Raw genomic sequence first — 26,884 nt, 5'->3', positions numbered from 1 at the left:
GAATCAAAACCTTAACCTTATCTATGTATTACTTGTGAAATTACAGACATACAATAAGAAAACCGACACACACACACACACACACACACACCTGCATGACTGCTTAAGGTGCTATCTGTTGCAGTGCCTTGACTTTCCTTTACCTAAAAGTTCGCACCCTTCTACAATCAGTGCACCTGACAAACAACCAAAATAAATTCAGAGCATATCGAATTCAATTCATGAAATAAATTTTAATACAGAACAGTTTTCACATTTAACACATCCTTACCAACAATTCCTTAATTACTCTCTACAACATATCCTTGTAATAAAAATGTATGTAAACACTACAATTGTTCACCAATACATCATCTTTTTAAATTAGTCGTATAATAATTTACATTTCAAGAAAGACAAAAGATAACGTCAATGTTCCGAAAACTAAATATCTATTTTTTTTCACCCTTTCAACAAGGCTAAGAATTCAACTTTGGTAACTGAATTCTTGAAAAAAAGAAAGAAAAAAAAAAAGTAAGTAAGAAAGAAAAAAGGTAGTAGATGTTTAGAACCATCATGTTAATTCTTTTCTCCTAAATCTGTCAGCTGTTACATACAGAGAGGGAAATAAAAACACCTCAGAGCATCAGGACGAGAATGAAACCCGTTTTAAAATCCAATTAATTATATACATATTCAGCGAAGTCTAATGATATATACACATACATATGTATATAAATAAACCTTTTTTTAAATATCAGACAAAAAAGTTCATTATTTCACAACAGTAAGCAACAAAGCACTTCAAAACGCATAAATCATAAAACAAATGTTTTTAAAGCTAATATTAATTCAGCACACAATCAGGAAACATCACAATGATACGTTTTAACACAAGAAAATAAAATATATTTTAGACATATACCCTTTATTCAGGTATTATCATCAATATGCACCAAAAACTTCATTAACCTCCATATGTTCTTTGGACCAACCAAAGCAGAATAGGAGAATGTCGACCTCCAAGTCCTGAACAAACTCCGTGATCAACACTGCATTAAGTGTCAATGTGAAGCGTCTCCAAACTAAAACACATTCAGGACCTAGACCACTATAGACTCAGATGACCTCGTTGTATAAGATATTTCTCCTGTGCCTTTCAGGTTTTTATCAAACCTTCCAACACATTCGTTTAACTTGTTGTTTTAAAGCTTTTCCAGATGGAAGATTTTAGCAGACCTTTGGTAGACATTTTATCCTCCTTTTTGTGAATCTTAGATTCTGACTGTTTGGGTTCCTTCTCACTTTCTGGTTTTGTGCTTTCTTTTTCTTTTCCGAAGTTCTCTGTCCCAGCCTTTTGTTTAGCTGCCTTTTTTTTTGCTGATTTTTCTTTCTCCACTCTCTCTTGTTCAGCATTCTCTTTCGCTAGCCTTTCCTTCTCCACCTTCTCTTTCGCTAGCTTTTCCTTCTCAGCCTTCTCTTTCGCTAGTCTTTCCTTCTCAGCCTTCTCTTTCGCTAGTCTTTCCTTCTCTGCCTTCTCTTTCGCTAGCTTTTCCTTCTCAGCCTTCTCTTTCGCTAGCTTTTCCTTTTCCGCCTTCTCTTTCGCTAGCTTTTCCTTCTCCGCCTTCTCTTTCGCTAGCCTTTCCTTCTCCGCCTTCTCTTTCGCTAGCCTTTCCTTCTCCGCCTTCTCTTCGCTAGCCTTTCCTTCTCCGCCTTCTCTTCGCTAGCCTTTCCTTCTCCGCCTTCTCTTCGCTAGCCTTTCCTTCTCCGCCTTCTCTTCGCTAGCCTTTCCTTCTCCGCCTTCTCTTCGCTAGCCTTTCCTTCTCCGCTTTCTCTTCGCTAGCCTTTCCTTCTCCGCCTTCTCTTTCTCTAGCCTTTCCTTCTCCGCTTTTCTTTCGCTAGCCTTTCCTTCTCCGCCTTCTCTTTCGCTAGCCTTTCCTTCTCCGCCTTCTCTTTCGCTAGCCTTTCCTTCTCCGCCTTCTCTTTCGCTAGCCTTTCCTTCTCCGCCTTCTCTTCGCTAGCCTTTCCTTCTCCGCCTTCTCTTCGCTAGCCTTTCCTTCTCCGCCTTCTCTTCGCTAGCCTTTCCTTCTCCGCCTTCTCTTCGCTAGCCTTTCCTTCTCCGCTTTCTCTTCGCTAGCCTTTCCTTCTCCGCCTTCTCTTTCTCTAGCCTTTCCTTCTCCGCTTTTTCTTTCGCTAGCCTTTCCTTCTCCGCTTTCTCTTTCGCTAGCCTTTCCTTTTCCGCTTTCTCTTTTCTAGCCTTTCCTTCTCAGCCTTCTCTTTCGCTAGCCTTTCCTTTTCTGCTTTCTCTTTTGCTAGCCTTTCCTTCTCAGCCTTCTCTTTCGCTAGCCTTTCCTTTTCCGCTTTCTCTTTCGCTAGCCTTTCCTTTTCCGCTTTCTCTTCGCTAGCCTTTCCTGTTCCGCTTTCTCTTGCTAACCGTTCCTTTTCCGCTTTCTCTTTCTCTAGCCTTTCCTTTTCCGCTTTCTCTTCGCTAACCTTTCCTTTTCCGCTTTCTCTTCGCTAGCTTTTCCTTTTCCGCCTTCTCTTCGCTAGCCTTCCTTCTCCGCCTTCTCTTCGCTAGCCTTTCCTTTTCTGCTTTCTCTTTCGCTAGCCTTTCCTTTTCCGCTTTCTCTTTCGCTAGCCTTTCCTTTTCCGCTTTCTCTTTCGCTAGCCTTTCCTTTTCCGCTTTCTCTTTCGCTAACCTTTCCTTTTCCGCTTTCTCTTTCGCTAACCTTTCCTTTTCCGCTTTCTCTTCGCTAACCTTTCCTTTTCCGCTTTCTCTTTCGCTAACCTTGCCTTTTCCGCTTTCTCTTCGCTAGCCTTTCCTTTTCCGCTTTCTCTTTCGCTAACCTTTCCTTTTCCGCTTTCTTCGCTAGCCTTTCCTTTTCCGCTTTCTCTTCGCTAGCCTTTCCTTTTCCGCTTTCTCTTTTCAAGCCTTTCTTTTTCTGCTTTCTCTTTGCTAGTCTTTCCTGTTCTGCTCTCTCTTTTGCTAGCCTTTCCTGTTCTGCTCTCTCTTTTTCCAGCCTTTCCTTTTCTGCTTTCTCTTTTCAAGCCTTTCTTTTCTGCTTTCTCTTTCTCTGCCTTTTCTTTCGCTAGCCGTTCCTTTTCTGCTCTCTCTTTCTCTGCCTTTTCTTTTGCTAGCTTCTCTGCTCTCTCTTTCTCTGCCTTTTCTTTTGCTAGCTTCTCTGCTCTCTCTTTCTCTGCCTTTTCTTTTGCTAGCTTCTCTGCTGTCTCTTTCTCTGCCTTTTCCTTCGTTAGCTTCTCTGCTTTCTCTTTCTCTGCCTTTTCTTTCGCAAGCTTATCTGCTCGCTCTTGTGCTAGCCTATCTTTTTCTGCTTGTTCTTTTCTGAGCCTTTCCTTTTCAGCTTGCTCTTTAGCCAGCCTTTCCTTTTCGGCCTTCTCCTTAGCAAGCCTTTCTCGCTCAGCTCTTTCTCGCTCAGCCTTCTCTTTGGCTAATCTCACTTCACGCTCCTTTCTTTTTTTCTCTTTAAGTAGTTTAGCCTCAGTTTCCTCTTTCATTTTTTTGGCAGCAAGGTCAGCTTTTCTTTCTTCTTCCTCTCTGGACAGTATGCTTCGGACCTCAGCTAGGGCCATCTTAGCAATCTTTTTAGCCTCAATCTTCTCATGGATTATCCGAAGTTGCTCCTTCAGAGCTGCCTTCAGTTTGTGCCCAATTTTTCTGGTAGAATGTTCTGGATGAGGATGACCAGAAGTGTTTAGTTTGGGGGAACAAATTTGGCACAATTCATGCTAAAATGCAGCTCATGCTCGTGATAAGCTTGTGCGACATACCACTTTCACTTTTCCCAATCTGGTCCCACACTACTACAATATTTAAATGTGCAAATTCAATTTTACATTTCGAAAATTAAAAGAACATTTCAGATATTTTTAATAGAGGTTACTCTTTATTGAGTTAAACGTCTTAAAAAAAAAAAAAAAAAAAAAAAAACATATGCAACAACCCCGTTTCTAAACTTGTTTATTGCAACCAATCAATCAGATCTTAAGGTCACTGTTTGGGACATATTTGCATGAAAATGTCAAACAATGTCATCTAAAAAGCTGATGTTTAGAATGACGCTAATGGAAATAGTGTACCGTATTTTCCGGACAATAAGCCGCTACTTTTTTCCCACGCTTTGAACCCCGCAGCTTAAACAATGAAGTGGCTAATTTATGGATTTTTCCAGGGTTTTCCCGGTTTCACAAGCTTCAAGACAAAAAACTGAGCCCCGTAATATTAGACCAATGAAATTGCCAAACGGGTTCAGGTGAACCAATAAAATTCTTTGTATTAAATTGAGCGTGCTCCCACTGAATCGGGCCGCACCACATCATAAATATGGATGATGTTCCTCTGACGTTTGACCTGCCGCTCACTCGGACTGTCTACAGGAAATGCAAATCATTCATCACGCTGAAAACAACCGGGCATGAAAAAACGCACTTCACCTGTGTTCTGAGCTGCACGGCATCGGGAGAAAAGCTTCACCGATGGTGATTTTTAAACGCACGGCGATGCCAAAAGAAAAACTCCAGAAAGAAATTGTTGTGAAAGGAAGAAGGAAGACAGTGAACAATGACTTTCTTGGTAGGCTACTGTTTAGATACAAGCCGTGTAACAGACACTGTCTTTCGTTAAAGCCTGTGTAAAGTTCATTAGTTTCAGTGTAGACACTTACACTGCGGCTTATTTATGTTCAAAATAAAAATCTTTGTCAAATTCAGTAAATGCGGCTTATATTTGGGTGCGCTTAATAGTCCAGAAATTATGGTATATACTCAGCAATCATATAGCGTTGTTATCAAAGACATTATTAAACCACTGAAAAAGTATTGTTACATTATAGTAGGTCAAAATTAGAGGCATCGAATATTAATTGTTAGGGAACATCTAATAAATAAAAATGCTCATGAACACACAGGAACACAACACATTTAAGTCAGTTTAAGGTCGAATTCTAATTTTATATTCAGTGTACAGTTTAACAAGTTGAGTTGCTGCAGTAATTTGACATTCACAGAGGAAACGTAACATTGTTCTAAGTTTCATGTCGTAATTCTGCTGAGGAAAAAATCTTCTGGGCCTAATTTTAACTGTGCTAAGGAAGAAAACATTTATCAGGGGGTTATGTGGTAATTTTTCTAACCACAATATTCCATGGCTTATGTGGTATTAGTGTTATGTGGTACTTGTGTTAATGTGCTAAGGGGGATGTGTTCCAGGGCTCATGTTAAAAGTGTACAAAGCAACTTTTTCCAAGACTCTGTAATGTAATAATTGTGCTAAGTAAAAATTGTTCAATGGCTAATGGTGAAATTGTGCTGAGTAAAAATTAGTTCAGGGCTCAGGTTGTAATTATGCTAAACAATTTCTTTTCAGGACTCCTGTGGTAATAGCGCTGAGGAAAAATTGTTCTGGGGCTTTTGTGGTAATTGTACTACAGCAAGTATTCCAGGTATCGTGTATTAACTGTCCCAATAGGAAACAAAATTCTAGGAAAAGGCTATGCTATCTCTTGTAGGTGTGCTATAAACAGTTATGGGGGTATTTAATTAATTTTACCAATAACTGTTTCAGGTCTAATGTAAAAAGGTCACTAAAGACAGCGGTTCATTGCTGATGTGGTGATTGTGTTGAGGAAAGCTAGTGTCTGATGTTGTAAATGTGCCAAGTACAGTGTTCCAGAGCTTCTCCAGGGCTTATTTGATTATTTTGCTAAAGAAAGAAAGAATGTTCCAGGTCTCATGAGATAAATTTGTTGATCACAGACCAACTGCACAAAGGTAAGAATGAAGAATGCCCAAGCCTAGCACGTGAACAACAACAGTTAGTGAGCATGTCACATTTGCAGTCCTCAGTTATGATTAATATATCATATCATTAATCTTCACCAAAATACAACACATTCCTCTATCCACATTCCAGTGTTAGGCCACATATAGCCGGCTATAAGGACGTTTTTTTTTTTATATATATTTCTATATTTTTATAATACGCATTTAAATTTGCACAGATTTTCAATGCTAGGCCAAACACGTTACCAAAAAGCTGCATTCAAAATTTATTTTTGCTCATAAAAATCTAATTTCCATTAGAATCCAGTTCTAATCCAACAGCAGATTAGAACTTTACTTCTGTAGAAAGACACATCTCCAGGAACACACAAAAATCATCATTCTGACCAGCAGTTCAATACACAAACATAACACTGCAAACTCCAGAGTTGAAATCAGCACAACCCATGCTACATACCTTTAATTTTCTTAAGCACTTCCTCTTTAGGCTTCTCAACTGGAGTAATAATGGCACAGATAATCAGTAACAGCAGGATGTAACATGATACGCTTTTAAAATGTATCTACACAAGAAGTTAGCAATTTTAGGAAAAAACGTCTGTCTGACCTCTGGAAACTGCAATCGAACACCATGCATGTGTAAGCCGCTGCAATTCCAAGCTTTTACACAACATACATGGTGCATACTGACATATAAGATTCAAGGAGAATATTTTCCATAAAGTGTGTTAGTACAATGATAAGACATCAAAACTGATTCGTTTCTACTAGTTATTGTCTGAAACTATTATATAAAAAATATTTAATACAAACATTCCCTCAGTTTGTGTTTTGATGATGATGGTGTTGGTCGAGCCTGAAATCTAGGTCTTTATAAACATGCTAATTGAAGATCAATCCAATTACTAATATCTGTATTATAGTGCAGACTTGCGTTTATGATCCAAACATGTCATGCTTCTGATTGACTACATTTATCTGCTGTGTTATTATTTCCAAACAGTTGCTTTAGTTAATGAGGTTGATGACTTCAGATTACAGAGTACAAGGAACTACAGTAAGACTAAAATGCATTCTTTATATAGCACAATGCCAAAATAGCTAGTACTAAAAGCAGGGTACGGAGGCCTGTTCCAATTTATTCTGAAAATGTTTAGAAGAGTTGAGGTCAGAGCTCTAAAGATCTTCCACTCTAACTCATGTAAGCATATGGTTCATGAAATTTGCTTTGTGCACAGGAGCACATGGTTCAAGTGAAGGGAAGATTTAATGCAACCACATCCAAAGACTTCGTATACAATTGTGTGCGTCCAACATTGTGGTAACAGTTTGGGGAAGAACCATTTTCCATATGACTGGAAAAATCGGGTGTTTTTTGTCTATATAGTTCTGGTCGTTTAAATCTTTATGATGTGTATCATTCAACTATATTTTACATCCATCCATGCCACCCAATATAATGTTTAAATGAATATCCTCTTTACGCAGGCTGTAGACTAATAACCGAATTATTACCAATGGTTTGACACTTTACAGTACATTAGAAAGTAGATAGCAGACTGTTCAGCAAGCACAGAATCAAAGAAGTCACACTCTGGTATAATCCAGCAACCAAAGCACAGATGATATTAGTATTAGAAGTAACACACTACCATTTACATGCACATTTGGAAAACTTGTTCTTGCTCAGAGTAGAAATGAAAATCTATGCAACCATAACTAGGAAAACAAGTAATTCTGAAAACAAAGAACAAATCTAGCAATTTCAAGCACTTAGCATCAGCAAAACCCCTGCAGTGGGTGCCAACCTGAACACACACACACACACACACACACACACACACACACACACACACACACACACACACACACACACACACACACACACACACCACTTCTAATATCCCAAAGAAGATTGAAGCTTACAAGCAATACAAATATACATGAACAAGAAGACACAAAAAAAAATAGTTTTGTGCTTTTCTTAAATACCTTTGTTTCCGTTTTTTATTTTAGTGGTCACAGGAGTGTTCTCTGATTCGGAAGAAGAGAAAAATGTGACGTGGGTTATTAGAAAAGAATCAATTTGCTTTCAATTGAATACAACTACAAACAAACCCATCCCCACACACACACACACAAAAACAGATATATACTTGTTCTTCCGCTTGCAATCAGATTAATGCACCTACACTAATACACTCACACACCAATATACATTCCAATGTGCATTCAAACACTAAAACACACTCATACAAACAAAACACAAAAAAAAAACCACACAAACACACACAATTTAGGAATTATAGCGACTGTTTAAAGACATTTGCACAGACACTTCCATCTGAATAGATGCAATAAGCGAAGTGTGTTCAAGGATTCGTCACACCAACACACACAGTCATCTATGTCACTCCTTGTTGGATACTTAGATATCTGTGTATCACGTGTTCATTGAGCAATTTTATTTAGCACAACTAGCAATTTCATTAACTGTTGAAACGTCTTCTACATAATAACACACACACACACACACACACACACACACACACACACACACACACTCAGGTATGAAAAGCAACAAGACAAACTTGAATACCTTTGCTTGCTCTCTTAGGTTTTGTGGTCACAGGAGGTTTCTCTGATTCATAAAGGGGAAAAATCTTATTAGATTGGTGAATACATAAGAAGATAAACCTTCATACTCTGCTGTTTTTGGAAATAAAATAACGGTTAAACACACCAAAGTTAAAGGTTTCACTGAAACCCTTATACTATGAATATAATCACTGTCTCTGCAATATGCACATTGCACAAAGGCAGACCCATGCAAGCGGTTGAAAGCAAGTTGAGACGCACATTTACCGCATACTTGAAAATGATGTTGGAGCTTGTTTTTGACATCCAAATTAAAAACCATGCACAGCTACATGTTTGTATTTTGCAAGCAAACTTTACTGAGGCTTCATCTACACTAATCCAGATGAATCAGTATCATTTTCAGATGTGTCCTAATAGTTGATCATCCACACTGAAACGACTAAAATGCTCACGTCCCTGTTAGAGGTCGACCGATATGTGTTTTCTCTAGCCGATGCTGATGCCGATATTTAGGTTTTTTGCACTGTTGGCTCTGGTCGGACACCATCAGCTGTTTCTCCACGCATCTTGTTATTCTTGTTCTTGCAACTTAGCAGACATTACTTAAAAAAAGCTGCACGAGTACATTAGTAATGATCGCGACAGGCGGAAACGGTGCTGGATTTATAAATTCACAGTTGTAGCGCTTCCGGTTTCCCTGTTTGAATGTCGAATACAGACTACTGCCACCTGCTGGTAAGGGAGAGTTATGTTCTCTCACTCAAGCGCAGAATGTACACACACGGTTTGATGTGTCGGATGCGCCAGCCTAATAATCGGACTAATTTGCAACACAATCGGTTAATTTAAAAAGAAAATCGACCTCTAGACCCTGTACTGCGTACGAGCAAAAGGTAAGACGATTTGATCGGCGTCATTTCCACCTGGTGTTATTTATACTTTCTGGCTCTTTGAAGCGTCGCGACAATGACAAAAAATGTGTCAATGTGCCTACATTTTGGAATGTGTGTATATATATATATATATATATATATATATATATGCATATGTGTGTGTGTGGGTGTGTGTGTGTGTACATATACATTCCTTACCAATAAACACAGTGGTGTAAGGTTAGGTTTCATCTTTGTGTCTGCCATTCAAATCACCAACGCAAAAAAGAAAAAAAAAATCCAAACCTGTACTATCATGACAGAAGTCTCTCACACATACACACTAAAAAGAAATGGACAACAATCTGTCCATGCACTGCCACCTCCCTCTCCATGCAAACTTTTTTTTTACCATTTCAAACTCAGAAGGCAAGCGTATCGGCGCATTCCACACAACATGAGCACGTCCAATACCTCTAAACTTCCTTCAGTCAGTCTACAGTATAGTAGCTCATATTACAGATCTCTAACTTAACATACCAGCGACACTCTTCTCCTCCTTCTCCTCCATAACCCTTTCTCCATCGCCTCCACCCTCACATGGCATCAGCGCATCACACAGAAATGCCAGGAAGCTTTTTAACAAATCAGAACTGCCATCTGCTAAAGCGTCATCGCTCTCTTTCTGCACAGACTCAAGGCCCTTGCAAAAGTCAGGCAAGCCTATGAAGCAGGAAAAGCACAAGACAGGGTGAGGACTGAAAGCAGATAAAATAAATAAAATAAAAAACATACGAAACTTCAGTTCCTTTCATTCTTAAATCTCCCATTCTAGATTGCAGTGTGGGATTGTATTTATTGTGAATGTACTCTTGGGCAAGTACAACCTCATATGTTGTATAGAACTAGACTAAAAAAGAAAAGCCATCCTCTTCTGGGTGACACCTGACAGTGCGATTAGAAATAATTCCCTTCTATAACTGTATATATGGTGACAGGTGCAAAACCAGAATATATTATAATTTTAACAATAAGTGCATTTTGTTTTTCTTTTATAGAAACTGAACACGTGTTTAGAATTAGTGTGGAAATTAAGGACCTTAAGTCAGTCATGCAGGTATAAACACACATACAGACACACATACACAACAACTTGGATCCCAAAAATATTTAAAACTCACCCAAAAGAACTTTGGCATCTTCTGCATCAAAGTCACCATCACCATCAGCATCGTAAAATTTTCCCAGTGTGCCTGCAATGAAACAGGATTGGTTTTTCTTCTCATTTTAGGAAACCACAGGTGAAAATACGTACATCAATATAGTTAGAGTTACATGCACACTAACCTGAACTGTACAGACAAGATGATGCTTGTTTTTCTTTTATTTAACATTTCATTTCAAGATTTATGAAGGAAAGTGGTGTAAAATAACCAAACCTTCATTTACATGTAGATACACTATAATAACAAAAGTACTGGGACCATAAACTGTTAGAAGTCCTCAACTAATATTATATATATATAATGTGTGTGTGTGTGTGTGTGTGTGTGTGTGTGTGTGTGTGTGTGTGTGTGTGTGTGTATGACGTCTTTGGATGCATCAGCATTATATTTACGCCACTTGAACAAGGAGCCCAAACCTGTTCCAGCTCCTGTGCACAAAGCCAGCTCCATAAAGAAATGCTTTACATCCATGAAGATCTTAAGTGGCCTGTTATAAGCTCTGACCTCAGCCCTATTCAACACCTTCGGAATAAATTGCACACTGACTGCATCCCACTCATCCTCATCCTACACCAGTACCTGCCTTTTAACTCTCAAATCGAGTCTGACATCTTCACAGAAGAGCGAATGGGAATTAAATGTGGAATAGGACGTTCAAAATTTGATCTCTAATCTTATGGTCGGGTGTCCACATACTTTTGTCCATATAATGTACGTTTCGATTCCTATTTTAGCAAACACACTGCGAGTAACTTAAACGGTCAATTGTTTTAAAAAGGGGAACTCGTAGGCAAACCCACAACATACCCACAACATTGTTGTATTCAACAAGTTCAAACCAGACGACTGCCACGGACATCCAGGCTCCTAACAACGCCAGCACTATGATCCAGCTGAAAATCGAGTGTCCCTGAGACTTCTTGGGGCTCTTCGTGACGGCAGGAACTGCCTGGGACTCTGTGAACACAAACACACAGGCGAAATGACAGACAGGTACCAGATACTGATGCAGAGTTCGCGTTTATTCGGTATTAAAAAATAATGCAGTTTGAAAGAAAATCAAAATTTACATTGAAATTTTAATGAGGTCATATAGTATGTTTTATATGCATACGTTATGCAATGGTCTCCATTTCTCTTAGACACATGAAGCAAAAATCTGACAAATATTACAAAGATGATGAATAAGAATGTCGCATAAGCACATAACTACGACTGGTCTATTTTTGATTTTTACTTAAGATCTCTATCGCCAACTTGCACTCAGATCTTTGACCACACAGGATGCAGCATGTTTCATTTAAATGCAGAAATATGTTTTGCACGGCAAATAACAACAGCAGGCAAATGAGTATATATATATATATATATATATATATATATATATATAGTGCTTTTTTCTCAATATACGAAATAAAGAGATGAATTTAAGGGACGTGTGAAAAGAAACACAAGCTGAAGGTGCTAAGTTTGCTACAGCTCTGTGAAAACTGAATGCTGATACTGGAAATACTGTTGTATAGTGCTGAAACGATTCCTCGAGTGACTTGTGTCATTCGAATACAAAAAAAGGTATTAAGTATTAACTTTTGATTAACGCTTTAGTCTTTTTAACTATAAAAGGAGCACTGTGTTTCCCACAGACTATTCTTACTGACAAACCACCCACTAATCTCTGGAGCATTCTGGACAGGTGAACACAGAAGATGCTGCAGAATGAAAAAAAAATGGAGGAACGGGGAGAAAATAGCAAAAAGGTTCATATGGAAACCTGTTTCAACCACAATGAATTCCTTTTTTCCTCTCAATTCCTTCTTTTTTTGCCAATCAGGCAGTGTCACCCTCCTCTGGAGTGCCAGAAAGCTTTACACATTAAAAATGAAATGGGCTACAATCAATAGAATCGCATGGTATCAAACTACGCCTCTGATCCCTGGATTCAGGCCTACAACATGGTTACTGGTGAATGCACCAGAAATCTTGGATATTTACGAGAAATGAAGTCGGAATTGCGAAAAAGCTACTTGGCATTGTGGGAAATATAGTGGGAATTAGGCAAACTTTTTTTTATGTGGCGGAAACGGGCTTCTGTAGATTCAGGCCAAAAAAATAAAAAATACGACAGAAATGTATCCAAGGTTTGGGATCGTTTACATCTAAAACAAAGAAAGGAAAAAAAAAAAAAAAACATGCAGTGCGTTTACTTACATTTCAGATTGCTCTAAAAATGGATTTTTATATTTTTATTTATATTTTGATGAATTGCAGTTTTCACAGATTTGAAAAGACCCGTCTTATTTTCTCTTGTATGTTTAATATTGCTCTTTGATGAATAATCAAATTGATCGATTTATTCGATTAATTGACGGAATAATGGGTAGAATACTTCATCACTAAAATAATCAATAGCTATAGCCCTACTGTTGTCGAGATACAGCATGATCCTGTAGCTTCATGGTTGTGTTTCAATCCTCTTATGTGTCAGCAATTATAAAAAACATAAAATGTTATTTGATTAAAAGCCATACAGCTACTTTTTAGGAAATTAGAACATATTAGTTCAAGAGCACACACAAAAACCGTCACTCTGCGGTTAGCGGCATGCTGTTAGAGAGAACTAATCATCCGACCTTACTTTCTGACCAATAAAAATAAAAATAAAAACCTATTTGCTTCAACGTAGTGGTCTATTCCACATGAAGCCTGGGTTATATTTATAACACAAACGTGTCTTACCTTCTTACTTGTATATAAAGTGAGAATGTCCACTAGAGGGCAGAAAATGCACGCTCTCGACCACATTTTCTCCACAAAAATGAGTCAAATATATGTAGATATAACATATAAAACAGAACATACCATTCACTAAGTCTCGGCAACAAATGAGGTTTTCTTACACATGAATGTAACTCCTCAACTAAGAGACACCCTATTTTCAGTTTTGCATTTTTAGTTATATTATGATGTTGCTGTATTTCACACCCACAAAAAGCGATGTGAGGAGCTGCAGCTTGGCACGTACTTCTCGTACATCAGCCCTTCCTGGGTGCTATGCACGCATTATAGTGCTGCGTTATCACTGCCAATGTCGATTTAACGTCCTTAACGGACTATGTGGAAAAAAAGTCATTTCCATGCAAGACTTAGAAGAGGCTTAGAAATGAGCGGGATGAAAGACAAGGTCACCTGCTCTCAAATGCTCACACAAATACACACATTTTCTAGATTCTGCAAACTGCAGAATGCAAGCCAACACAAGGGCTGTGTCCTAAATAAGGTCGTCACAGACACAGCATTTCAAGCAATTCATCAATGATTATTTAGTACTATTATTTAGATGCTTTAGTACAGAGTGTGTCCTGTGTCACCATTTGCAGCGGGTCAGCGATTTAAATCCAAACCTCGGTTCGTTGCTGGTTATGACCAAACATGGATAATCATGCTTTCATACGATCTACATGCCGTGTCTTTATAAATAAACCGCATATCATTCAGCTTGTCAGCAAGAGTCATCTTTTTCAATGGGAAACTTGCTGACACACGCACCTTTAGACACAAAATTTTGCTAAGAAACACCAGAACACAAGACAAACAATGAGAGGCAGCAGTGAGGGCGTCTAACAGGTGCTCGTACATGCCGGACCCAACCGTTTCTCCTCTCGCGTTCCCTTTAAAAGATCAAGCTACCTGCCACATTTGCCATTTCCGTTCCGTCCGCTTGCGTTTCTTCCATCGTACACTAAGTGCCTCAGCAGAAACCTGCAAGTGAAAAGTAAAGTTTTTTTTTTTTCCCTGCTCATACACAGCAGCAGGAGCAGGAGCAGTGTTCGCTGGCTCAGCTGCAACCCGATCCACGCTCGGCCCGTTGGGTATTTTTAGTGGTGCTGTCACCACACTTCGCTCTTCTGGGCCTCATATGGAGAACCTGGACTATGGAAGCGTCTCATGCGCATGCTCAAAACTCACGACCACAAAACTGCACTCCGCCGATGCAGATTCGTTTGCGATTCTGTAGCACTTTTTACACACGGATATGGGGAAAAACAACTTTCACACCAAGTAAATCAATCATTTTTCTCCTTCACTCTCTCGAAATTCACACCGTAAATACACACACACATATTATATATATATATATATATATATATATATATATATATATATATATATATATATATATATATATATATATAGCATGGGCTCAAAATATTACAGTTGACACAATATTAAGCACAGATATAGAAATAGCCCTTCAGTGAACATTAGAACCTGCTCGTGTCTATTTAATACAATCTTAACCTACCAGTACTGTTTAGCAGTGGGTTTCAAAGTTTAGTTTGCTGGTGTTTCCTGTTTCCACACAGTGGAGAAAATCCACGACAAAGTTATGACATTTATATGACTGATGTATTTGAATAGCTATTACCCTGTTGGACTGCTCATCTGAATTAACTGGGGTCCATTCCAACATCAAATAAATAAATAAATAAATAAATGAATAAATGATGCAGATTTGGTCGTAACAGGTTCTGTGGTGGACATTTCTGGGAATCTGTACTGTGCTGTGTGTATTACATACTATATACATCAAAGACGACTAGTGACATCAAATTTTGTATTAAATTTTTTTTTAATCAAATTGCACCCATGCACCTTTTTACACTGTTCATTTCACTGTTTTTGTGCAAATCAGGATGCATCCTAAGTTAATATGTAAGGGTAAATTGACAAATCTCTCTCTCTCTTTCTCTCTCTCTCACACACACACACACACACACACACACACACACACACACACACACACACACACACACACACACACACACATTTGATTCCTCTATAGTTTTCCACATCTTGACACAATCATCTGGTCCAGATCAGGTCTTAAATTAAGGTAAATACAACAGTTTCTACACTGAGGAAGATCGTTCACATCTGGAAAACATTCAAGCCATCTGCCCAGGAGTGGACATACCAGCTACAATCACTACATAGTCAGACTTTACAATGCTCAAACCCCAATAGTCCCAGACATAACAGGTCTCAGTTAGCATGTTAAATGTTACATTTCATGACGGCACAATTAGAAAAAAATAACTGTTCTGAAGTTTTGCATGGGGAAGGCCTCTAAAATAAATTGCCACATGGTGTGCAAACAGTGTTTGAACAAACCAGAATACTTCAAATACTATGTCTTTTGTACAAACAAAACAAAAGTGGAGATGTTTGGCTATAATGCACAGCGCCACACTGGACATTAAACCCAGCATCAACCCCAGCATATCGGCACAAACGATTATCTGGGCTTGTTTTGCAGCCACAGGCCCTGAGCAGCTTGCAGTCACTGAGTCAACCACTACTCTCTATACCAATTTATTCTAGAGCCAAGTGAGGAGATCTATTCGACAGATAAAACGTGGCCAAAATTGGGTAATGCAACAAGACAATGACCACAAGCACACCAGCAAATCTACAGCAGGATGGCTGAAAAAGAACAGAAGCAAGGTGTTGCAAGTCCAGACTTTAAACCGACTGTGACAGGCCCTTAAGAGAGAATTGCATAAACAAATGCCCACAAGCTTTAATGAACTGAAGCAACATTGTCTAAAAATTACACAATTACACCCGATTTCTCCACAACGAGGTCAGAGACGGATAGTCATACAGACCACATACAGATCGCAAATGTTGAGCTATTTTAATGAGTTGCTCAGTAGCTCCTAGTTTTATAACCATAATAACTGTATAAGACTGTATAAAGAACATTACTTATAATCTTACACTCCAGTGCTCATGTTAGTTCTCACTCTCCAGTGTTCTGTATTGTTGAAAGATTTATGATCACACTCTTGATGTCACCCAAATGAGGATGGGTTCCCCTTTTGAGTCGGGTTCCTGTCAAAATTTCTTCCTCACAACATCTAAGGGAGTTTTTCCTTGCCACAGTCGCCACGGCTGCTCATCAGGCTTGACTGTTGATTTCTGTAAAGCTGCTTTGAGACAATGTCTGTTGTGAAAAGCGCTATAGAAATAAACTTGACTTGACCATTAGTCATAAACTACTTCAAATGATTGCTTCAAAAGGTGCTTCTAAAAGCTACTAAATCATAGGGTGTACTAGGTTTTCCCACATGGCTTCTCCAGTTTGGCATGGTGTAATGTCATGTGTTGTTCATCTGATTCTGAGGCCTTTAAGACCTGCTAAGATATAACGTTTTATATACATATTCCTCCAAGTGTGCATGTAGGAATCACAAAACACCCCAGACAAACCTCACATTCCTTGGAGAAGGTCATAAGTAACACAAAGGCTCAACTAACATTGAACTCCAACTTTTATGAGATCGTGTTTTGTGGTCAAAAGTGGAACTGGTGGATACGGCAAAGAGCTAGCACAGTATTCCATAATAACAACAATAAGAATTGAAAGAACCAATAGTCAAATATGATGGTGGTGCTGTGATGGTCTGGGAAACATGCCATAATGGATGGAAACATGAATTCTGTTCTGTACCAGAAAATCCTCGATTTAAATATCCAGTCATCAGTGCATGAACTGAAGCACAAGAGCAATTCCACCCCTGAACAACTCAAAGGAAACAAAATTTTGTATTGACCTAATCAAAGTCTCTTGTACCTGAACCCCCCTGCATGCTGTGGCAGGACCATAAACTGGAGTTCCTTCTCGAAAATCCTCTAATGTGACTAAATTATAGCAATTCTGCCAAAAACTTTAAACAAAAGAATGGGACAGAAAATCCCCCGCAGCGACGTAAAAGACCGATCTAATTGTTGCATCAGCTTTTTCCCCTTCAGTAATGAAATGATCATTTAATGTTCTCATTTTGTATGAATATGCTAAAATACAGGATATCAGGAAGGAAGCATTTACAGCTTCACAGCACTGAACTTCGGCTTTCATTTCCTGAATTGTTAAACAGCAAGACCACTGTATGTCTCATTTATAGCCAGTTATTTGTAAATTATAATATCTGTTAGACTGATGATAAATATTTAATAGCTCTTGCGTGTATTGAGCCCTGCAGGTACTGTTTAAAAAATGTGAGAGAGAGAGAGAGACAGAGAGAGAGAGAGAGAGAGAGAGAGAGAGAGAGAGAGAGAGAGAAAGAGAGAATGCATAGTCCCAGCAGCAAAATGCATCTACCAGAAGTGCAAAAAGTAGCAATGTGCAAACTAACAAGTGCAGATAAATATGTATGTACAGAAATTATATATAGAGGCTTTGGCACTAAAGATGTGCAGAAGCTCTTGGGCAAATACAACAAATACATATAGAAGCTATGGGTGGTGTAAAAATGTGCAGAAAATAAACCAACATGAAGGGAAACACATAAAGAGAGCTGTCTATGGGGAAAAACCAAACCATTTTTTAAACAGATAAAGGCAAGAGAAAAGAATAACACCATCATTCGGTATAGCCAATGCAGCAAATCGGCATGTCCTGGAAACTAAACCATTGGTTTAATAACAACCAGACAGTAAATAATAATAAAAGGCAGAATTATATATGACAATTATAGAAATGAGACAGAAAAGTTGTGGGATGAAGATGATATTTGAAAGTGTGGAGAAGGAAAGGATCTGCTTATGATGCATTCATGCATGGTGTGGGTGGTGTCATGATTCATTAAAGTATGACAATGTAAATAACAGTATGATTGTAGCAGCTAGAATGAATTCAGAGGACTACTGAGGCATTCTGTCTGCCAAATTACATTAACCGTTTAATACATCAAGTGTAAGTGGGAGAAACTTTATCAAGAAAATGACTCAAAACACACTGCCAACACAACATAGGGAATCACCAGAACTTAAACTCATAGAGTTGAAGCAAGTCTGTCTGTCTGTCTGTCTGCCTGTCTGCCTATCTGTCTGTCTGTCTGCCTGCCTAGCTATCTATTTATTTAACACACACACACACACACACACACACACACACACACACACACAAGAACAGTTACCTTTTCTTGCCTGTTTGCGTGCAGGTTTCCTCTGCCCCATGGTGGAGGTAGTGGAAAGCAATGCAGCAGCCTAAAAGTAAAAAAACTTAAAATAAAAAAACAACCTTTTTATTTTAGGTTTCCGGATTCCGGTGCAAAAATCTTACAATAAATCAGGACAAAATCAGCAACTAAACTCTGCGTTTCCGTGAGAGTTGACAGACGAGCATTTCGTCCAATGTCTAGTAGGAGAAACAGCGCTCTCGGCACTTGGAGCTAATCAGTGCTCAGCGTTTCCTCAGCGCGCGAATCGTGTGGATCCGCGCCCCCGAGCCCGCCCACTGCTGGGACGTGCGTAACGTGGCAAACTCGAGACTGAGAACCGGCAGAGTTTTTCTCGCGAGATCTGAGGCTCTAATTAACTCAAGCGGGAACAGGGGCAACATGCTTCCTTTCATTTTATTGCATCATTATTTTTTTTACACTGAAAACTTAAAACTGATGCACTCATTGCCTCAACACCCGGCCTCCTTCTCTCCACCTTTCAGAATAAATAAAAAGCAATTAAAATAAAGATCATTTCGAACCCTTTTATTTATACAAAGCCTGTTATCAGTACTTTTATATATTTACTTAAATGTGCATATTGATTTACCTCAACTATGGTCAACACTAAAAAAATAGAAAAAAAATATGAAATGACATCTGGACCAACTCTTCTTCTGCTTTGGCCATAGCCACCTAACTACTTTCATTTACTGTTTTTATTTAACTTTTTACTTTTTCTTTAGTATTTTGACGGTCAGCTCATGACACAATGTCAGTGTCCAGTCGGTCAGCTCAGATTCAAACCTAGGCAACTGCCTGCTCTGACTATATATATATATATATATATATATATATATATATATATATATATATATATATATATATATATATATATATATAGCATTTGTATAGTGATGCATTGTTTTGTTTCTTTATATATTCATCTGTAAAAATGTATTTATATAATTAGTAGATGCTCTATACTTTTAATATTTGGATAGTGACCAATAATGTGTAACAAATATATTATATGTATATTAAGGGTGTAATGGTACACTTTTCGTACTGAATTTCTTTTGGTACAGGGATTTCGGTTGAATTACTGAATGCAATTTTGTTTAGTCTCCTCCTTGCACTTTATGCACATTTTTATTATTATTATTATTACACTTGAGAACATACACAACATGCCCAGGGGTATAAAGAAACTACAGTTAGTGCAGTGTCACTGTGGCTACTCACTCCATACTGAAAATACAATTTGTAGTGCACTGAAATACAATTTGTAATTCGTCATTTTGCGCATGAGTGAAATTGAGCCAATTCCTGCCATCGCCAATGCTAGCGATATGGATTCATTAGCATTTTATGTCCAACTTCAAGAATTTCTCTTAAAAAGAGAAAATCCTGACAATTCCGAATATCAAGGGAGTCAACGAATGAAGCATGGAAGGATTGAAGACATTTGTTAAAGTATGCTGAAATAAGTAAAACAGTTAAGTAGGGCAGTTATGTAGAACATATCTTTAGAAAATTAAATATTAAATGTAACACACACACACACACACACCTGTATTACCCATATGGGTCTAACAAATGTCTATTTATTTTTTTCAGTTTATTTAATTTTATTTAAACAATATAATTTGTGCCTATTTAACTGATTACTCAATTTAATTAATATAATAAAGTGTCTTTCATTAATTTGATTTATTTTTATATATTTAATTTTTTATAAAATATAAAAAGAATTCATATAATTTAAACATAGACATTTAATTTAAAATTTTTTGTTTTAAAATTTTAAACTGTTGATGTTAATGTTAATAAAAATAATAAACTGCGTTAATAAATAAGCAAAAAGCAATTTTGCAGTTTTTTTCCCCTAACTGTACTGAAGTTGAACTGAACCGTGACTTAAAAACCAATGTACGTACCGAACCTTAAATTTTGTTTACTTTACACCCATAATATATATACATATATACAAAATTTCCTCTGCAGAGAGCATACTGCACAGTCCTGACAATAGCTTTTTGTACTTAGCAATAGTACTTACAAAAAAATCCCACACACTTTTATTTATTTTTCTATTACATTTTTATTTTAGTGGAAATATCAAAACACACCATCATTAGACAATATGGGCATCCTGGACATGCTAAATCAATAGTTTTTTTTTGCTTTCTTAAAATGATTTAGTAGTCTTAAATCTATTTATACAATACTAAATCAAAATAATTATGTTCACATGAACCAAAAAAACATTAACAAATATATACCTACCATGAACAGAAAATATGTTACTCCTTTGAATTTGTAAAAACCAAGTTCTCATATCCAGCATATTTTATTCCAACTAATATCAACACAGTATTGATGGGTGTGAGTAAAAGGTTTATAGCAGCTACATAATGAATTTATAAAGCCCCATAAAATAAATTCTAATTCAAAGACTTATATATTATTAATTTTACCTGTACTTGAAATCTTATAAGATATTTTTTATTTCTTACAATAATTATTTTTTATGTATGTTGCAGCAACTATGCATAGTTTTACAGTTTCTTGTAAATTGTGGCTTAGTTTGTTCATCAGATTTTATGATGAGACCAATGCAATTACTTGACAAACAAATACGAGTGAAAAAATAAATCAAGGAAACACATTTCTAATGGTATTGTAATATTGGGTAGATATGTGCTCTTAGGCAGAGAGCCATAAAATGAATAAATAAGCATGAAATTAGCAATGCAAATCAGAGTATGTACAAGAAAAATTTAATCCGATGAACTTTTTTACTTACTAAAGAAAATTTTAATACAAGTAAGTAATTGTGTAAATATTTGCATAACACATACGTTTTTACTTTACATCAGTGAAACTATTTAGTTTTGAAAATGATTCTGCATTAAATAATAAAATAACATAATAGCGTTTTTTCATTAATGACAAAAGAGAGAAATACTGAGAAAAAAAGAGAGAAATGGCTCTCACGGTTCCAATTTTTGTATTAAACTGATCAAAAGCACAGTGTGCATGTGTACGCCATATTCTCGTTGTTGTTGTGCACGCGAAACAAGCCCATTGTGGTTCAGGTTTGGGTCAGTCTATATCACACCTCAGGAATAGAGTGGTCCATTAGAGATTTCACTATGCTGTTGCACATCCTGTGGGAAGAAAGCAAGTAATATTCATAATATATATATATATATATATATATATATATATATATATATATATATATATATATATATATATATATATATATATATATATATATATATATATATATATATATATATATATATATATATATATATATATATATATATATATATATATATATATATATATATATGGTGGTATGATAAATAGATAAATATGGTGGTATGTGGAGTACTCTTGTTTAACTAAATATTGTTTAACCACCTATTTACCTTTTCATCATGTGTTCAAAGATCATCACTGGCATCACAGTCACAGTCACAACATTCCCACTAGTGTTGAGGATGTCTGACACTTGAGAGTCCTGACAAGCAAAGGAAAGTAAAGGACAGACAATCATTGATTTGTGCACTTGTTTTTTAGAAGTATCAAGATGTTTTAATTTTGTGACTGCATTACCTTTCAAAGGGGGGGGGGGTGACAAATATTGTGAACATGTATATCTGAGGGTTCTCTGTACTTTGTTATAAAAATGCTGGAAATTCTCCAAAGAGACACTAAATTTAACTCCACCATTTGGAAGACCCACATTCTTTAATAGCTCTTATAATGGAATCCCATATTGTCAGTTGTAACCTAAAATGCCCCAAGTGGTTTTTAACTGAGAAATTAACTATGAGGGCAAACACCCCCAAAAGAAGAAGGATTATGCAGATTCATCAGGCTGATTAGACAGAGAGAGAGAGAGCGATTCACCTTCAGTCCAATCACATTCTGACCATTGATTTCACAGATCTGGTGATCAGTGAGCAGTCCATTACGAGCTGCAGAGCTGTCCTTCACTATGGATGTGATTCTGCCCTTCTTAAAGATAAACCCAAGCTGCCCACTCATGTCCTTATGCAGAGTGACAGCGCGCTCCAGTGGCCTGAAAAAACAACACATAAATAAGACGACACCGTATTTTTCGGACTATAAGCCGCTACTTTTTTCCCACACTTTGAACCCAGTGGCTTAAACAACAAAACTAATTTATGGATTTTTCCTGTGTTTTTAGACAGGTGCGGCTTATTTATGTTCAAAATAAAAATATTTGTAAAATTCAGTAGGTGTGGCTTATATATGGGTGCGCTTAATAGAAATTACGGTGTGTATGAATTTGAAGTAAATAAAGTAAACTTCCATAAATATTGCGCTTTCTTGTGTTGCTTAAATGTTAAAATGGCTCTCCAATGAGATGTCAATCACAGCAATGGCCCCCATTCAATTTGAGTTTGAGACCACTGGTCTAAGGTATTTAGACAACTAAACTTGCCCATTATGAGTTGCATTCTGACAAGTGTTTTAATACATTATTGGGCAACCAGAAAAACAACTTTGGAATAGAGTGCAAAAGTATCTCGAACTTTATTAGAGTGACAAACACAATTCTTATTTCTAAAACATACAGTATATCTAACAAATAACACATTTTTATATCTAACACACTCATGTGTGTACAATTGGGTTGAGATCTGGCAACTGGAAAAACTATAGCATATGATTTTGGCCTGTGAATGGAGGCAGTGTCAGAAGAAGAAAGAAGAAGAAAGAAAAAAGAAGAAGAAAGTACTCTATTCAGGATAGAAAAATGTGATCATAGGATAAAGATTAGTCTGCTTTCCGTTGTATGTGAAGTGATTTTCCCAAACCATACTACCAAATTATCCTGAAATGTGTCACTAAACTTAATTAACAAATGTATACATATAATGTTGTTAATGGTAAAAAGTTCATTGGAGCATAAATTATAATGCCCTCATTACACTATGTTTATATAAATGGCATACTACAGTTACACATGCATCCCAATAAATAAAAAGTTGATTTATTTTAGCTGAAGAGGGTGTGACACCATGGTTCTCCAATATTTAATTATATAATATCTAATTTTCTGAGTATCAGTCTGTGTGTGTTGAATCTATATAATATACGGGTTTCACTTTTTGTATTAAATTACTAAAATAAATCAACTTTTTAATGATATTCTAATTTATTGAGCTCCACCATGGATAAACTGCAGACTATAGTTTTTCATTTTGTACTACAGCATTTACTGACACTGCAAACCAACCAGGTGCTGCTGTCTTTGCATCTAAACATCTTCCAACTGACAGTTTGCCATGGAACAGCTAACCCTGGTCTTATATAAACCACATTTCTGAGTGATCTGTGAAAGCTGATAAGTAATTAATGAACACTAATGAAAACAAATCGAAAGATTGGCTGCTAGTTTGCTCATTTGCTTTGGCATATTGTACAAATCTCTTTTGCCTTGATTTTGTGGAAATAAACCAACAATTGAAATAGAAAATAGATTTAAACATTTTTCGAAAATGGATAGCTACTACCTTTTAGCCTTGCTCTCTCAGTATTGCTGTGTCCTTTTGAAGATGTTAAAATATCCAGTTCCTGGACACTTATTAATAATTCAGCTGATCCAATCTCATTCTCATGAATAAAAAATGTGTGTTGTATTTTCATGACTACCGGATACACCAACTACCAAATTATGTCCTTAAGATAAGAGTTGTGTTTACCTGTCTCGTACAGCTAGCGTTATTCTCTCAGGACTGGCGTTCTTCAGAACCTTGTGTGCACGGTCACTGCTCCAGCCAGCACAGGACTCTCCATTGATCTGCAGAATCTGATCACCAAAGCGGAGTCCTGCTAATGCGGCTGCAGTGTTCACTTGTACCAGCTGTACGAACAACCCCTGAATAACAGAATCAGCCATTTTAGCACTGACCAATAACATGCAGTAATTTAGACGTTTATGATCTTGTCAGTTTCTGGATTATGGATCAGTAACCTGTGATCAGCAATATTGCAATTATAATGAAGTACACTCACTGTCAATTTATGAACACATACTCTACACACCTGCACATTTATGTAGTTATCTGATAAGCTAATCATGTGGCAGCATCACAATAAATGAACTCATGCAGATACAAATCCAGTTTTGATAAGTCTGTTCTCACAACAGTCTGAGGTTTGTCTTGTTGGCTGATATGAGTAAACACCAAAGCGGCAACGTAGCTCATACACCTTAAGGTTTTAATGTTTTTGCATGCCGAGATGCTTTTCTGCTCTAATTGGTTTAAAATAGTGATTGAATTAAAATATTCTTCCTGGCAGCTCAAATTATTTTGGCCAGTTTCCTCTGACCTCTCTTATCAACATTGCAATTTCCACGTACAGAACTGTCACTCAATCATTGTTTTATGTTTAGCTAGAGTTTTTAAAATATTAAAACCAACCTATCTGGCATCAATATACATGTGACTATCAAAGCCACAGGTAAATTCTGTTTGATGTGAACATCAACATGTTAGGTGGATGAAATAATGGCATGAATATGCAGGCGTACAGATGCAGATAAACTGTACAACTTTTTATTTCTTGAATTGCTAATAATAATAATTGCTTTGGTTAGTAAAGATTTTTGTAACTGCACTGTACTTTTTTCCTACTGATATAAATGGTTCCAAAAAATATTGTCTTAGTAAAGTCTGGGTGTGTTGCATGATGGCATGATTTATGAATCCATTTTACATTGTCTACGGCCTTGAGGCGAAGGCCGATCTTGCCGTCCATGTCTTTACAGAGCACCACCTCTCTAACGCCCTGCCGAATCTCAGCCCTCTTCACTCCCATATCGTTGCCAGTTATCGGAGCAACTGCCCAGTTTGTTCCAGACGAATAAACACTGAGAGCCTGTGAACAGCAGAAGAACTCTTCTATAGACTGTGCATTTTATTTGAGCCATGTAGTTGCACCTTGGCCATGTCTCACTTGTAAAAGAGAGCAATGATATTAATGGGACTTCCTGGTAAAATAAAGGTAAATAATAACAATGTAGAACAACTTACATATAGTAACATATAGAGACTTACTCCACTACTTTGCTCAGGGACTGTAGAAAATGCTTTTATTGCCTCAATATTAAGATTCAGGCCCATAAACTCACTCAGCTGAGGGTATAAACTTCCAGAGGCATCTGTCCATAGAGAGATTCATTATAAATACAATCAAATAGAAATGTAAACATTAAAATGATAAAGCATTTGGAAGGTTTCAGTGTCTGACCTGCTCCAATTTCCTCCACCTTTGCCCCAGTGTGTGATGGGCTAGATTGATAGGAGGTGGGGTCCGGGAGTGCCAGCGGTTGGGCTTTAAATGGACTGGATGTAGGAGTGTTCCTTGCCTGCAGCAGGAACATGTTCAAGAAGGAATGCAGGATGTTTGCACACTGTATGCTGATGTGACAGAGCTTTTTACATCACACTTACAAGACACAAGAAACCTTACCTGAATAAATTTATCCACCTTCAGGTCTTCTAAAGACGGATACAATGACATGGTTGCTCTCCTGTTTCTTCTTGATCTGGATCAGTTACCTGGAGACACGCAAGTCGTGTTGTAGTGCATTGCCACAGAATTGAGTGCGATTAAACAGATCGGAAAACAAAGCGTTTGGTTTGTTTGGATTGTAGGATATCCATCCATCCACCCATGCAGCATTATGTAACAGCACCAGCAAAATAATAATAATAAAAGTCTGATTATTTCCCATAAACCCTTGAGATCCGCAATATTAAACGGTGTATGGGGCGTTTATTCCCACAATGATGCATTACATGGACGTCGTAAACAAAAGTGCACATGTAGAGGCGGAAATAAGGTGAGGTAACACCTCGGAGAATTTCGCAATGCGATTCCCATTTACGCATCCTCCTGCAATGACGCTTCAAATCGGTCCTTCACACAATCGACCCACATGCATAACCTGTTTTAGCAATGAAAGATGGAGGATGCATTTATTTATTTTTTGGGGGAATGTGTTGTAATTTCTATTTAGACTTACCTTAATAATGGTGATGTGGTGTTAATGATGATGCGGATGAGTGCGCGGCCGTGAGTAGGAATTTTCACCTGGTTAGTCTCCAATTCTGCGTTGCGATTCAGAACACAAACACTAATGATGATCCTGACTAGTCGCTGACCTTCTGTGTCTCAGATGATGAGCTGACCACGCGGTATCAAATGCGCCGACTGTGCGCGTGCACGGTTTGTTCTCGGGGCGCGCGCGAGTTCCTTCGTCGATTCATGACCAATGTGTTGATCTGATTGCCAGCAAAAACATCATGTTGTTCCCTAACATGCAAACAACATGCATGTACCCTTT

The 26,884-nt window shown here is 37.4% G+C and overlaps 2 protein-coding genes across 3 annotated transcripts in view; both read right to left on the bottom strand.

Annotated features, from left to right (window-relative positions):
- unm_hu7910 (un-named hu7910) overlaps positions 1-14,396 on the bottom strand; it is a 24,610-nt gene extending 10,214 nt beyond the window's left edge. Inside the window, exons 1-4 of the mRNA XM_046851186.1 lie at positions 14,165-14,396; positions 11,285-11,434; positions 10,433-10,504; positions 3,030-3,668 (exon numbers count right to left, since the gene is read on the bottom strand). Of these exons, the coding sequence (XP_046707142.1) occupies positions 3,030-3,668; positions 10,433-10,504; positions 11,285-11,434; positions 14,165-14,210 (907 nt within the window). The 5' untranslated portion in view covers positions 14,211-14,396. The remainder of the gene's footprint in view (positions 1-3,029; positions 3,669-10,432; positions 10,505-11,284; positions 11,435-14,164) is intronic.
- Positions 14,397-20,567: 6,171 nt separating this feature from the next.
- Positions 20,568-26,884, bottom strand: LOC124386705 (syndecan binding protein (syntenin)). 2 transcript variants are annotated; one of them, XM_046850638.1, is made up of 9 exons: positions 26,564-26,884; positions 26,008-26,096; positions 25,786-25,903; positions 25,569-25,696; positions 25,252-25,413; positions 24,234-24,409; positions 22,411-22,582; positions 21,927-22,018; positions 20,568-21,656 (listed from the first exon to the last, which is right to left on the bottom strand). In XM_046850638.1, the coding sequence occupies exons 2-9, from the start codon at positions 26,056-26,058 to the stop codon at positions 21,602-21,604; spliced, it is 954 nt and encodes a 317-aa protein (XP_046706594.1). In that variant the 5' UTR covers positions 26,059-26,096; positions 26,564-26,884; the 3' UTR covers positions 20,568-21,601. The 2 variants fall into 2 exon arrangements, with proteins under 2 accessions (XP_046706594.1, XP_046706595.1); XM_046850639.1 differs by having other exon boundaries at positions 25,593-25,696; positions 26,564-26,871.

The sequence above is a fragment of the Silurus meridionalis genome, chromosome 6, assembly GCF_014805685.1.
Source record: "Silurus meridionalis isolate SWU-2019-XX chromosome 6, ASM1480568v1, whole genome shotgun sequence".
Lineage (NCBI taxonomy): Eukaryota > Metazoa > Chordata > Actinopteri > Siluriformes > Siluridae > Silurus > Silurus meridionalis.
The sequence above is the reverse complement of the archived record's forward strand: the minus strand, read 5'-3'. Positions and strand labels throughout refer to the sequence as shown.

Bases quoted from the DNA above. Each gene is read 5' to 3' on its own strand.
- LOC124386705 (XM_046850638.1), bottom strand. From the start codon at position 26,058: ATGTCATTGTATCCGTCTTTAGAAGACCTGAAGGTGGATAAATTTATT. The intron at 25,904-26,007 runs GTAAGGTTTCTT...TTCCTGCTGCAG, and splicing joins AGGTGGATAAATTTATTCAG to GCAAGGAACACTCCTACATC. The intron at 22,583-24,233 runs GTAAACACAACT...TTGTTTTTTCAG, and splicing joins ACGCTAGCTGTACGAGACAG to GCCACTGGAGCGCGCTGTCA.